General features: G+C 42.6%; 1 protein-coding gene across 1 annotated transcript; it reads right to left on the reverse strand.

Moving 5' to 3' along the window:
- Window positions 1-18: 18 nt before the first annotated feature.
- PDZK1 (PDZ domain containing 1) lies at window positions 19-7673 on the reverse strand. The gene is made up of 8 exons (XM_014307573.1): window positions 7464-7673; window positions 6546-6786; window positions 5385-5521; window positions 3970-4165; window positions 3543-3739; window positions 2873-3067; window positions 1811-2104; window positions 19-866 (listed from the first exon to the last, which is right to left on the reverse strand). Exons 1-8 carry the CDS (start codon window positions 7671-7673, stop codon window positions 786-788), a joined length of 1551 nt encoding a protein of 516 aa, XP_014163048.1. The 3' UTR covers window positions 19-785.
- Between the last annotated feature and the right edge of the window lie 5434 nt (window positions 7674-13107).

Consider the following 13107-nt stretch of genomic DNA (forward strand, 5'->3'; position numbering starts at 1 on the left):
TATAGGTGGTAGGAGTAAGATTTGGAGGGGGGAAAATAACCACTCTAAACAATTTATTTCTGTATTGTCTTTTATGTACAGCAAGGAAGCAAAGTGCACAGCAGCAGCATTACTGAACCATTTGTGTCACATTCAGGACAACATGGGGGTTAGACGTGGGGTTAGACTGAATTACATACACTATTCTAATCCACAGCTGTATGCAGAGGAGACAAAATAGTGATTAAACGGCTTGAGTTGTTAATTACAAAGTTAGCCTAATGTTTGAAGGAAGTTTCTGCAATGTTAGCAGGAAAAAGGATCATAATGCACAGAGTACCTGGTCTTATGCCATTTCAGAGCAGCTGTACTGCTGTAAGCAAAGATGCCACAGAGATTGAGGTGATGGACTTGGAGAGCTGCCTTTCCTGGGAAATGGGCAGAAATCAATTGCTCTTTTTTAAGAGCTTATCCTTAATAGCCTAAGATGCTTACGAATCTGTAAAACATTTCCAGCTTCTGCTGCAGGACATTTAATTATAAAGCTGCAGTTCTTTAGGCCTTTTCAGAAATGACTGACTGAGTGCCCATATCACAAGGCAGAAATATGCCAGTGGAGCACAATTGCAGGGTATTAAATGGATGTAGGTTACACTGAAGTGTTTATTGCAGCAAGAGTTTGCAGTCCTTTATGGTTCTGGCACTCCTTGGAACAGCCAAGTTCTGAGAGGTGGAATAGCAAAGAAGAACTGAAGAAAAGATTTGGCAGGTTTCTTTTTTGTTGTTCTTGGCATAGTTTTGTCTCTTCACAACTTTGTGTCATCACTGTTGTCACTGTCAGCTCTTGTGGAGGCTGCTGATTGGGAGGAGGAGGAGGATGAGTCTGCCTGCAGAGGAGTAACAAAGATGTTGTGATTATTTTCAGTTTGTAAACATGTTTGATAGTCTGCACTGTTGCAGACTCCTGTTTTCATCTGCACTAATCACACACTTGTTTAGATGACAGAATGAACCAACAAATACCATTTTTCTGTTTGAAGGGTTTCTTTGGTTAAGTACATTTTCAGAGAATTTTGTTCAATAGAGAGTTTCTATTGTTGAATTCACATATCTGCACAATTTGAACATCAAAGTAGTGCTGACTTCTGCAAAATGCAGCTTGGGTGCTAAGGCATTCTTGAAAAAACGTGCAGGCAAGGCTAATGAAAAAGAAATGGGAAACCCTATTGGTCTTACCTTGTCTCTGTCTTTTGCATGATCAGAAAAAAAGCATTTTAATATTTGAGGATGACCACAGAGGGTTTAAACTGCTTCAAGAAGTAACACCTTCTTGCTTTTCTGACTTTAGTCATGCTTTGGATTCTTTCTAGTGTAAAATAATTTGAAAGCAGCACATTGCCTAGAATATGTCATAACCTATCACTTGCTGTTCCTTCTCCAAAGTGATCAATTTCGAAATATTTCATGTGGTTTTCACAAACATTTATGTTTTCTGTTCAAGCACTATTTGTTTTATTTAAGCACTTTCCCCTCCACTTCCACAATTGTATTGCCTGTTTCCCATCATTGGGATTACTGTATTTGGATTATCTTGTTCCATGAAATCTCTTGTATGTACATTGTTTGTGTGATTTAATCTTCCATTAAAGATACCTGTATTATGTGTGGGGAAGAGTTGTTGTGATAATTAACTGCTTTCCTTTTAATAACTTGTAAAAATCCAGGCTCAAGTGAACAATCCTAGCTCTGGAAAATTGACTACCTGAAAAAAAGATGTTTTTTCTATCCCCTGTGTGATCCCTCAGCATCTGCCTAATGCAGGAGTACTCACCCTTTCCCTTGGCTCAGGTGAGTTCCTCTCTGGCTCTGCTGGATGGTTTTCTGTGTGAGCAGGAGGCTCAGGAGTGTCTGACTCTGCCATGGAGGCTGTGATGGGAATGTTTTGGCCTTGGAAGTACCTGTAAGCATCTTTGCTGCACACCAGCAGTGTCAGTCTGTCCCCAGTGCTCTGGATCCTTGCCACCACCTTGTCATAGGATTCGTTGGTCACATTCACTCCGTTCACTTCCACCAGGAAGTCGTTGTTTTCCACACCTGCTCTGCCAGCTGCTCCCTGGCTTTGTACCTGCAGAGGGGAGTTCAAAGCAGGATCTTGGCAGAAAGCTTGGAAAGATGCATGAGCAGCTGAGTTACTGCTTTCCCTAGAGGATGCTGAAATAAGCATGGGGAAGGAGAGATTTGGGATGGGCAATGGGCCCAGACATAATATATATGGAGCCCATCAGTTTGAGATTTTAAGATTATCTTGATCAACTTACATGATAGGAATGTGGCATGGTAGAACCATGAAGACAGGTAAAAAAAGTTTTCTAACTATTTAGAGGTCTCTGTTCAATAACTTCAAAGTTTAGTATAATTCACAGATCCCTTAGTAATGAGTGGAACCCCTCATCTCAAGAAAGCTGAAGTTACAGGTGTAATTTGGAACAGAAGCAGTTTGGTTTTTACCAGCTGTGGAATTCAGAGAAGGTGGGTAGAATTAGGGCAAAGGCATCTCTTCTATAATGAAGCTGTTCTGCAGTAAAAACCAATTCTGTCCAAAATACTAATTTTAGTGTGCCAGACTCATGAATAAAAGCAGAAATTATGCAAAAGCAGAATTCTCCTTCCCTCTAGATGTCTAACGGTAAGAAGGAATGTTTCCTGGTGCTCATTTTTTATCTTGGGCCAACAATGTTAGTCTGACTTAAACAATTCTAGCTCTGATCAGAGAACATTGGGAAAGAGACTTTTGTGGCTTTTCTTGCATTTTTCTTGCTTTGCAGGATGGAGGGGAGGAAGCTGCCCAACAGACTACTTGAGCTTCTCCTTGCTCCTCCTTCTTCATTAGTACCTCAGTGAGGAACAATCCAGGTTTGTTCTTGATCATGTTTAAACTGAAGCCAAATCCATTAGGTCCTTTCACCATCTTGCAGATCCTTGGCTTGTGATTCACTTTCTGCTCAGTGTGCAACTCCACTCTCTCCTGCATTTTAGCTGGGGTTGAATCCTGTGCTTTGTAGTAGTATGAAAAAGGGGAAATCTGAGCCTGAAAAAAGTGACAAAATTACATTAAAATAAAAATTTCTGTTGTGAAATCTGTTTCAGGCTCTTATGCTCAACACATTTTGTTTGAAATTTTGTTAATGACTCAGACTTTAGCTGCAGTGAAGAAGTGGAAAACTAGTTCTGAGTGGAAAACTAGTGTTGATCTATGTGAGAAGGGAAATTTGTTATTTATAAATAGTTACACAGTCATGTAGCTCTGAAATTGATGTCTTAACAGCAAACCTAAACCTTTCTTGTGATGTGTTTGAATTTAGAATTGTTGCAATAGTGTTTATAAAAATCAGGAAGAGGCCAAAGATTTGGGTGTTAAGTGACTTCCTGTACCAGTGTAAGGAGTTGCTGGAATACAAATGTCTCTTAGACATTTCCTGTGAGTTGAAAAAGTGTCAGAGTAGATTTTGGCTGTTTCATTGTGATAAATTACCAATTCCTAGCAGTGGTCTGCATTTTCTTACCAGTTTGTACATGCTGTCAGTTTCCTTATCCACCACCAGCAGGGAGGTTCTTTCCTCAGACTGCTTTATTTTTCCCACTACGCTTTCATGATCCAGCCCATCCACTCGCTCGCCGTTGACAGCCACTAGGATGTCATTGTCCTTTAGACCTGCCATGGCTGCTGGGCTTCCAGAATTAACATCTTTGATTACATGGTCTGAGATAAGAAGTGGAGAAAGATTGCTGTGAAGGCAGAGCTTGGTGAGTTTTAAAGACAGCAAAAAGCATAGCAAATGTAAATGAATTGCACTTTGGGTTGAGGATGTTTTCCCTGAGGATTTCTCCTAGATGGCCAGCAAGAAGCCAAAGAGAATGAGGACTGCAAACATCATATAGGAAGAAATGGTACAGCAAATGTCATGGCCTGTGTGTTAACTTGGATCTTACCACCAGTATTTTGTTCCAGCCGTAGATAAAATCCATAACCGCTTTTTCCCTTCTGGATCTCAATAAGTCGTGGTTTGAGGGGGAGCAAGCTTAGGCTGGCGCTCTCTTTGCTCAGTGCCATCCTCTGGCTTGTGAAATAACGGTCTGTTTCTTCATTTGAAAGTAGAAACACAACATGATTTTCAGACTTCTTTACCTGTGACAGCACATGTACAGTCTCAGATGTCACCCCTTCGACAGCACGTGGGAATTGGGGATATTTGGTAACTGGTGCACTGATACACAGCAGAGTCTGGGTGCTGTTAGTCCAGGCCATGCTACTGTAAATTTATTTTTCTTTTCCCCCCTCCAGTCAGAAATCTGGACCACGACAAAATCAAGGGCATGTAATGAATGAGGAAATTTTCCATATTTCATACTGTTTCCATATTTCATACTGTTCCTGATGTGTAGGGATTTACCTGTAGGGCCATGGGAGTGGCATACAGTGCTGTAGAATCCAGGGAGCCTGAGTAGATAGTGTTTGGCTATTCTAGGTGTGGAACTCTCTAATATAGGCTTATTGTGCCATCTATACCACTATTTTAGATTACAGTGACACGACTCAAGTTTCTGTCACTCTTGGTCCTCTTCTGTCTCCCTGTATTACTGATTCTGAGGTGAGGTTTTTTTTCTGTCCATCCTCTCCAAGTCTGTCTTTCTCTTAGTGCTTTCTATTCTAATGAGTGCTCTTTTTACTCATCTTAACCAGTGTCCCTGTGCTGCTGGTGTTGCAGTAGCTCAAAGAAACCCAGGTGTTGCACGATTCCATAGTTAGCAGTGTGCCCTGAATGCTGCTGGAATGCTGGAGTCTCATGGCTCTCTGAAATCTCTTCAGCCCCAGCTGCATTTTAGCAGTGCCAGCAGTGGAAAGCTGGAAGCCTCATTAGCATTGTTCTTTGCAGCCAATTAGTGAAATTACTTGCACAGTAAATTTCATGAGTTTCGGACTTCTTCACAGGACAAAGAGGACTACTGTCTAAAATCATGGAATCTTCCCTGCTCCGTGCTGACTGTATCATCAGAGGCTTCCTTCTTCCTGCCCTGGAAACCACATCTGATGACTTGCTCTCCTGCCATTAGCAGCATTTCCAGGACTTCTAGGGAATGGATTTATTTAATAGCGTTCCTGGCAGCAGTATACTTGTGTTATTGAAAATCCTTTGGCCTGTTCTGATGCCAGTGTTCATTGAGAGGCAGCTCAAGAGGCTGCTGGATAACAGAGCCAGCGCAGAGGGCTATGCTGATGTGCTGGTGCTGCATGAACAGCAGCTCCCAAGATTTACTGTGAAGTGCTTAAATCAGCCAGCCTGGCCTCCTCAGTAACCCTGATAGGTTGCTGTGAAAGTAGGCCAGAACAGAAGATAAATCAATACCTTTTCCACCACTTCCTCATGGGTGTCATTTTCCACATTTTTCCCATTGATTTCAATCAGGCGATCGTTATTTTGGACACCAGCCTTTGCAGCTGCTCCTTGTGATGAAAGCTCTACTATGAACAACCCCTTCTGTCCTATAATAAATGAAAACTCATTACACAGGGTAAGTCACTGCAACAGGCCTGAATATAGCAGTTGAGGAAACTCAGCACTGATGTCCTCAGAGATTCTTGGCCCCTGCTTGCATGCAGATTACAGGAGCACCACAAACCTTCTGTACAGACGCTCCTCTGTCTCTTACTCTGGCCTGGAAGAATCCCTTCAGTGGTGGAGGGAGATATTTCTTCACTATCTGCAGCTCAAAATGGTGTTTATTTCTCTACCAGGAGTGCAAAGTGGCTTAACATAGCTGAAAGGGATTTGATTCCTATTCCCCCCACCCTCCTCTCCCCCCATCATTTTGAAGAGAGAAGCTGCTTTTATGTTATTTTATACATTTAATAATTTCCTGTGTTTGGAATCCTTCTATGTTTGGTCCTTCAATTATATTGCATTCCAAAATACCCTTTAGAGGGCTCTTTAGAGGTGGTGCTTTCCAGAAGACCTCCCTCTTCCGTTGACTGGCCTTGGAAAAAAGGCATGTATGGAAAAGGTTCAAAATCCTTTTCTTTCTAAATGAATTAACTTAAAAATCAGGGAAAGCATTTATTACAGCTGTCTAGAACCTCATGTGCTGATTCCTGAGGTGATTTTAGGAATGGAACAGGACTTAACATAGCACATTGAATGTGTATCTAGTGTTTGAGCAGGGACTGTAAATTTGGGGTTAAGTGGGCTTAAATAACCAGCAGAAAATAGCTTATTATTTTTCTCTGTCTTTTTTTTTTTTCATCTGTTTTCCATTCCATGAGAAGCATGGTCCTCAGAAAACCTTGCACTGCATATGCTGTACAGAAATGTTCTGGAGATGGATCTGAGCTCATCCTGCTACTTCTCACTTCCTTTCTGGTAGCAAGAGCAGTTTGTGTCTCCCCACTAGCCCCCACGTGTTAACTGTGGCTGCCTCTGTCCCTGCAGCACAATATATTTTATAATTATTTATATTTATACTTATATTTATATTTATTTGTTTCCAGTTTCTTCTCTGCTGGCTCTCACCTTCTGTGCTTTTCAGGGAGAAGCCGTAGCCTGTCTCCTCCTTCACCAGGTAGCAGAGCCGGGGCTGTGGAGCTGCAGTGGCTGTGGATGGTGGGCACTGCTGCTCCTGCTGTTGGCCTGTGGATGTCTTTTGACCCAGCCCTTCCAAGTTCACTCCCTCCTTTTGTGCCTTTTCATAGGATGCATCATCCAGAACGAGGAGCACAACGGAATTCCCGCTGTTTCTGACCATCTCCGCCACCTGTAGTGGACAAGGGGAAAAATGGAAGCAGGCACTGGAGTGGTGGAGCTAAAAGCTTTCCCCAGGAAAAGCTGCACTGTCCACTGCCTTTGTTGTCTCACCCCCTGCTCATGCATTAGGGAGATGTCACCGTGATATTTTCTGAAAAATCCTCTTTGCCCAGGATTCTCTCCTGGGAAGCTGAGAAGCTTCAGAGAGGAATGAAAACCATAATCATCTGATTGCTGCTCCTGTGTTTGCTGCTTTGGAATGTGGCTTGGACATTGTTTACCAACAGGTGAATGTTTGATTGGTTCCATGTGAATTGTTTTTTCTTCATGGCAAATCACAGTCCAGCTGTGTGGGTCTCTGAGAAGTCAGTCACGAGCTTTCATTATCATTCTTGTTAAGCCTTCTGATATGTATCCTTTCTCTTTCTTTGGTATAGTTTTAGTGTAGCATTCTATAATATGATATGATAATTTAATATATCAGCCTTCTGAGAACTTGGAGTCAGGTTCTTATCTCTCACCTCATCCTGGGGACCCTCAAAACACCACAGGGAGGCATCCCAAAGACATTCCATGCCCGTGCTGGGTAATGAATGATGCAGGGGGATAAAAACTGGCAGAAAAAGCTTCCCACAGCAGCTGTGGGCCTGGGGCACGGTGTGGATCCCAGAGTGAGCAGATTTGTACCTGTGCATGCTCCTCCTTGTCCACGAAGACACCGTTAACCCGGAGCACTCTGTCTCCATCCTGCAGGCCAGCCCTGTCGGCGGGGCTGTCGCGCTCCACGTTCCGGATGATGTGTCCTGCCGTGTCCTGCTCAATCCTCAGGAAGAACCCATACTTCTTCTGGGGCTTCTTGGTCACTGTGCACTCTCTGGGCTGCAGAGCAGAGGTCATCTCTACCAGACAGGATGGAGAAAATACCTGTGAGTAAGAACAGGAGGCTTACCTGGGGTGTATTCCCTTTAATTACATGTCGAGAGGGTTCGCTTCTTGGAGTGGATTTTTTGGTGTTGATTTTTTGTTTGTTTTTTTTGTTTGTTTGTTTATTCGTTTGGTTTTTTGGCCCCAGGAAATCCAGCTGAATTTAGTTAACAAGGCTATCAAGAAGAAACCGAACCCCTTTCCCTAACCCTCCTTGCCTTTTTTTTTGTCACTGTATCTCAAATGAATTTAAGCAAAATGCAGAATTGAAATAAGAAAAGTCTGCCTGTGAAAACATAGTAAGGATTGAGGAGAGGGTGTAATACCAGAATTAAATCTTACAGAGGATGTAAAGTTTTGGGAAAAGGGATTGTGAGTGGAGTGAGGGAATTGTTCCCCTCCCTTTCACATTTGATGGACCACATGTGAGTACTGTCCCCAGTTTTGATCTCCCCAAGTAATTGCCATATTTGAGCTAATTTGCAGAAGGAATTTTGGTTCTAAATAATTTATCTAAGGAGGCTGAGAGAGCTGGGTTTGTTTTGTCTTGGGAAGAGAAAGTAAAGGGAAGATCTTACTGATATTTTCCCACTGCCTAACTGGATTGTGTGGAGAACACATCCAGACTCTTCTTGGAAATTAACAGTGGGAGGATGAGAGGCAACAGAGACAGGCTGCAGCACAGCAAGGGAAATTCCAACCAGACATCCATAAGGACAGCTTTTCCTCTTGGGGGCAGTCAGATATGACTAGAAGAGCCCAGAGAGGCTGTGAAATCTCTGTCCTTGGAGATACCTGGATTGGGCCCTGAGCAACCTGATGTAAGCTGGCCCTGTTTTCTATGGGGCATTGCAACTTCTAAAAGTCCCTTCCTGCCTAAACTGCTCTGGGATGTAAAGAAACTGTTTTAGGTGAAGCTTGTCATGCAGGAATAGCACATATGGAAGGTAAATAAGAGGTGGGACCAGGGAACATCTCCCAAGACATTGTTCTGCCAGGGATCCATGAAGACAGAGGAACGAGACAAATGAAGACAAATTCCTCCAGCTGGAAAATCCAGGTAATTAGCAACCTTGGTTATTACTTTACTGGAAAGGCTTGTTTTTTCTGTCTCTTTACTGACAGGAGTCAGTTCTTTAGCTCTGCTGGCAGTCAAATCCTTCTGAGAGAGCAGCTTAGTGCAGAGCCACTGCTGTGGCTGCCCATGGTGCAGACTCTTTGCTGTGGGAGCTGAGGCTGCCCTGTTGATGTTACTTGGGCAGCGCCCAGAACAGCATGGATGTGGGGTGACTCTGGCACAGGTGTCACTGGAGCTGGAGAATACAGGAATTTCAGCTTGTAAGGATGTGCAGCCTGCAGATCCTGATTCACTTGTGGTCCATGGTCAGGTGCCTTGAGCATTTCTGGGGTCTCTGTGTATTGCACTGACATTAACTAATAAAGGGATGAACTTTCTTGTTATTTGAACATGGTTTAGAACACATCAGACTGTATCAGTTGCAAGTACAATTCAAAGCAGCTTTTCCTGACAAACACTGGGAATCTGTTGATGCAAAACCAGTACTACACAGAGCTGGAGAAACAGTAGGCTTCTATGGGAAAAATAATTTCTTCATAGTTAGAAGAGGAGAGAAGGTTACAATGCCCTGCATACAACACCTTTTGATGTGTGCAAAATTATTTGTTTTGCAAAAAGAAGCTTTCAAAGGGAAAAGGGATTAGGAAAAAAGGAATTTCTTACCTCTATGTCTATGTAGAGCAGCCTTCACTGGAGTCCTCTTTTGCTGCTCCTCCTGTGGCTGTACGTATAAGTAAGACTGGACTTTGATTGGGCAAAGGTTGATTTAAAAGATGATTTATTTAACCAAGTTTCACTGAATGCGTGATACCTTGATAGGCTGTCTTGTCCTTGTGGGCAGAAGTGCTAATCACGTGCATTTCTCATTAGCTTTGCATTTTGTCCTACTGATATTATACTCAAAAACTCACTCAAGGAGGTCATCTGAGGCAAGCCTGACCTTTGCTCTGGGCTAGAGCCTTCTTCTGCTCTGAGAAATGTCTCAAAGGGAGCAGGTTTGGGTGCTGCTGGATTGACCTGGGCCAGCAGCATTTGCTTGCAGCTTAGGAAGTTACTGGTTAAAATCTGTATGCCCATTGTTGGATGGAAAAATAAAAAGGACTGTGTCAAGTTAACCTTGATTGAGCCACTTTCAGCCCCTTCCTCTACAGGACATGGGGAGAAAATAGGATGAAAAAGATTGAAGAATTCAAGATAAAGGACCATGACTGGGAGAGATGCATTGAAAAAAAAATGGATTTGTGATTGAGGGCTGGGCCCTGACTGTTGAGGCCATAACAAACACATGAGAAACATGCGCTGCAATCAAGTGACCCATGTGGGTAAAATCTCCCTGGAGCAGATGGAGGGAGGTGTCTATGATATCAATGTGGTGAGACATGGCAAGCTGGCCACTCTGTAGGTGCATTGGGAAAGGCACTGTGGGCTGCTCTGCCTTGGGAAAGGGAGAGTGCCTTTGTGGGATTGTCATTGCTCAGGGACCCAGGTGCACTTGGTGCAGGAGAAAGTGGAAATCTGTACCTCAAGGAGGTTTATCCCTGGCAGAAAAGAATCCATTATTTGACTTGTATGGCATAGGAAAGAGTACAGCAGGAAGCGTCTGAACCAACAGAGAATGAGTCTCACCAGGAGCCATGTGAGTGCAGTGCTGACCCACCCCAAGGGGTCTTGTTGCTTAACAATCCAACATGGTGCTGTCCTCAGTGATCCCCTTGACAGGGAGGACCAAAATAATTGACTGTTCTTATGGAAATTTGGGGAGGGCGTGGAATGGGGGCATAATATCTGTATATATGTCAAGGGACAAGGTATAGTGGTCATAGAGGATGTATAAACCTGACTGCTGGATGTAAAGATGGTTTGGGTACACAGTCTAAGTTGTAAGTGTTGGTAAGAAGCAGTTTCAGGAAAGATAAATAGATGGAGTGAAAAGGTTTGAGTAGGGTATAGAAATGAAGCAATGTAGGAGTGGCACAGAGGATGCTTTGATATCTCAGATCCCACATGATATGAGTGGTGTGGAACGAGGGGTTGGGATTGTACTGTGTCTGCCTGGGGTGGAATTAACTCTCCCCTGGCAGCCTTTGTGGTGCTGTGCTTTACATCTGTGCCTAGGACAGTGTTGTTGCTACACCACTTTTCAGGCTGCTGAGGAACACTGTTTGCTTCCTCCCGTGGCTTTTCCCCCCTTCACTCCTCCCTGACTACAGGGAGGGGACAGAGTGGTGACAGTTGACCTGAACTGTCCAAAGGGATATTCCATATTCCACACCCTCAGCATTAAAAGCTTGGTAAAAGGAGGAGGAAGGCAAGTTTGTGGTTGTGGTGGTCTTCCCAAGCAGCTGTTGTGCATGTTGAGATGTAGCTTCCCACAAAGGTAGCTGGAGATCTGCCTGCTGATGGGAACCAGGGAAGCAATTCCCATTTTTCTTTACTTGCGTGTGCAACTTTCCTTTCCTCTCCCTACCAAGCTGTCCTTATCTCAATGCATAAGTCCAGCCTTTCTTTTATTTGTCCCCATTCAGCAGGAGAGGAGTGAGAAGGAGTCAGGGCGGGTGTTTGGCTGTTGGTTGGGGTCAGCCTGTCCCAAGGGCTTATCTTATCCATGATCCATGAGCATGTGCAGGATATACCTATGGACATGGACTGACCTCAGGGTGTTTCTAATGTTTAGAGGTGGAAGCCTCTAAATTTGAGATACCAAGGTAACTACTAAATTGACCGTGTGAACTTCTTGTTAAAAAAGTCTAATTCGATTTTAAAAAGCTTTAAAACTGCTTATTTCTCTCGTTGGCTTGCTGTGGAATTGGATTATTGGAAGTAATACCTGTGTTTTCCCTGGCTGTCTGCTCTGACTGTTTAATTCCAAGGGAAGGTAACAGAAGTGATCATAACCCAAATGTGCTGCAACCTGACAACCATTGGTGTTGTAAAAGCCTTACTGTAATCCACTTACCCTAAGTGGATTTGCAAGCTGCTGTGGCTTGGAGTTGCTCCTTTTGGTACAACTTCAAACCCACAAAGTGAAGTAAGTGAGCCCTGGTGTTTTAAGGACCAGACAAGTCAAACCTGCCCTGTCCTCTGCTTGCAACCTTTCCCACAAGTCAGACATCAGCCAAGATGGGAACTCTACAAGGATCTCAGGTCAGCATACAAGGAAACAGCACCTGATCCAAGGTTTATTTTTTAATTGTAGTGCCACTGCCATAGTCAAGTGAGGTAATTTTGGGTCCTGACAGGAGTTTTCCAACAAAAAGGTGCTACAAAAATGTAAAATGTTAGTGAAGCTCATAAATCCAAAAATTTTCCTATCCTTCCACTAGTAGAATGAAAATTATTTGAGAATTGATCAGAGTAAAGGTAGCTTGTATAAGGTCTCCATTTGTCATTTCTAGAAGCCAATGTGTGACATATGTAATAATGAAGTGGTACTCTAGAAAAGCAAACCCAGAGAACTAAGTCTGAAACTGAGGTAAAGCAGGAGGGTAAAAAAATGCCTTTTGTCATCATTGAGTTGTTTGGATATGTACTTTTCCCATGATGATGCATTTTTTTAAACAAAGGCTCTTGAGCCTTTTGCAAGAATGTTCTCAAGTGTATTCATACAGCTACAAAAATGAGGAACATAACTAAAAAAAAAGAGAGAAGATATCTTACTTTTTAACACTGTGAAAAGTGGTAAAATATGAAAAGAAAAAAAGAGAAGATATCTTACTTTTTTGCACTGTGAAAAGTGGTAAAATATGAAAAAAACCCTCTTAATTTACAATATTCCTATATTGCAGGAGTTGGCAAAGTGATTTAGGTGGTGTGGTTCTATTAGCACAGGAACTAGATTTAGGGGTCTGCTTTCTCCAAATTAGGTCTCTTTCCAGCTGTATCCTGGTTGTAGTAATGCATCCATGAACCTTTGTTTCAAGTATCATGGTGTTATCCTGTGGGAAAACATTTACAAAATATTTTCTGTAATTTTTTTTTGCCAAATCTTTTCTGATGTTTGGTTAGAAAAATTTCTGTGAAACTCACCTGTATTAGGAAAAATGGTCAGAAATAAGCATTTTCTGATAGTTGTAAGTGTTCACATTGTTTCCTCAGTTGGGTGAATGGAGGGAAGCACCTTTGTTCTTAATTTTGGTACTTGCTGGGATCTCTGACTTTAGTAAATTCACAGGTGAAGTTTATCTTTAATGTCTTTGATATGAGTGTAAATTTACAAAGTTCAGTTGACTAAAAGGTGCCTTTTTTTATTAACACCATTTTACAAGGTGTCTAGCCCTAAACTTGAATGAATATACTTCATATGTTTGGTCCTGAAAATAAAATTGTGCT

This window comes from Geospiza fortis, unplaced genomic scaffold (genome assembly GCF_000277835.1).
Source record: "Geospiza fortis unplaced genomic scaffold, GeoFor_1.0 scaffold72, whole genome shotgun sequence".
Classification (NCBI taxonomy): domain Eukaryota; kingdom Metazoa; phylum Chordata; class Aves; order Passeriformes; family Thraupidae; genus Geospiza; species Geospiza fortis.

Bases quoted from the DNA above. Each gene is read 5' to 3' on its own strand.
- PDZK1 (XM_014307573.1), bottom strand. From the start codon at position 7,673: ATGACCTCTGCTCTGCAGCCCAGAGAGTGCACAGTGACCAAGAAGCCC. The intron at 2,105-2,872 runs GTACTAATGAAG...TCCCCTCTGCAG, and splicing joins CTGGATTGTTCCTCACTGAG to GTACAAAGCCAGGGAGCAGC. The intron at 867-1,810 runs GTGAGTACTCCT...ACTCCTCTGCAG, and splicing joins CACCTGAGCCAAGGGAAAGG to GCAGACTCATCCTCCTCCTC.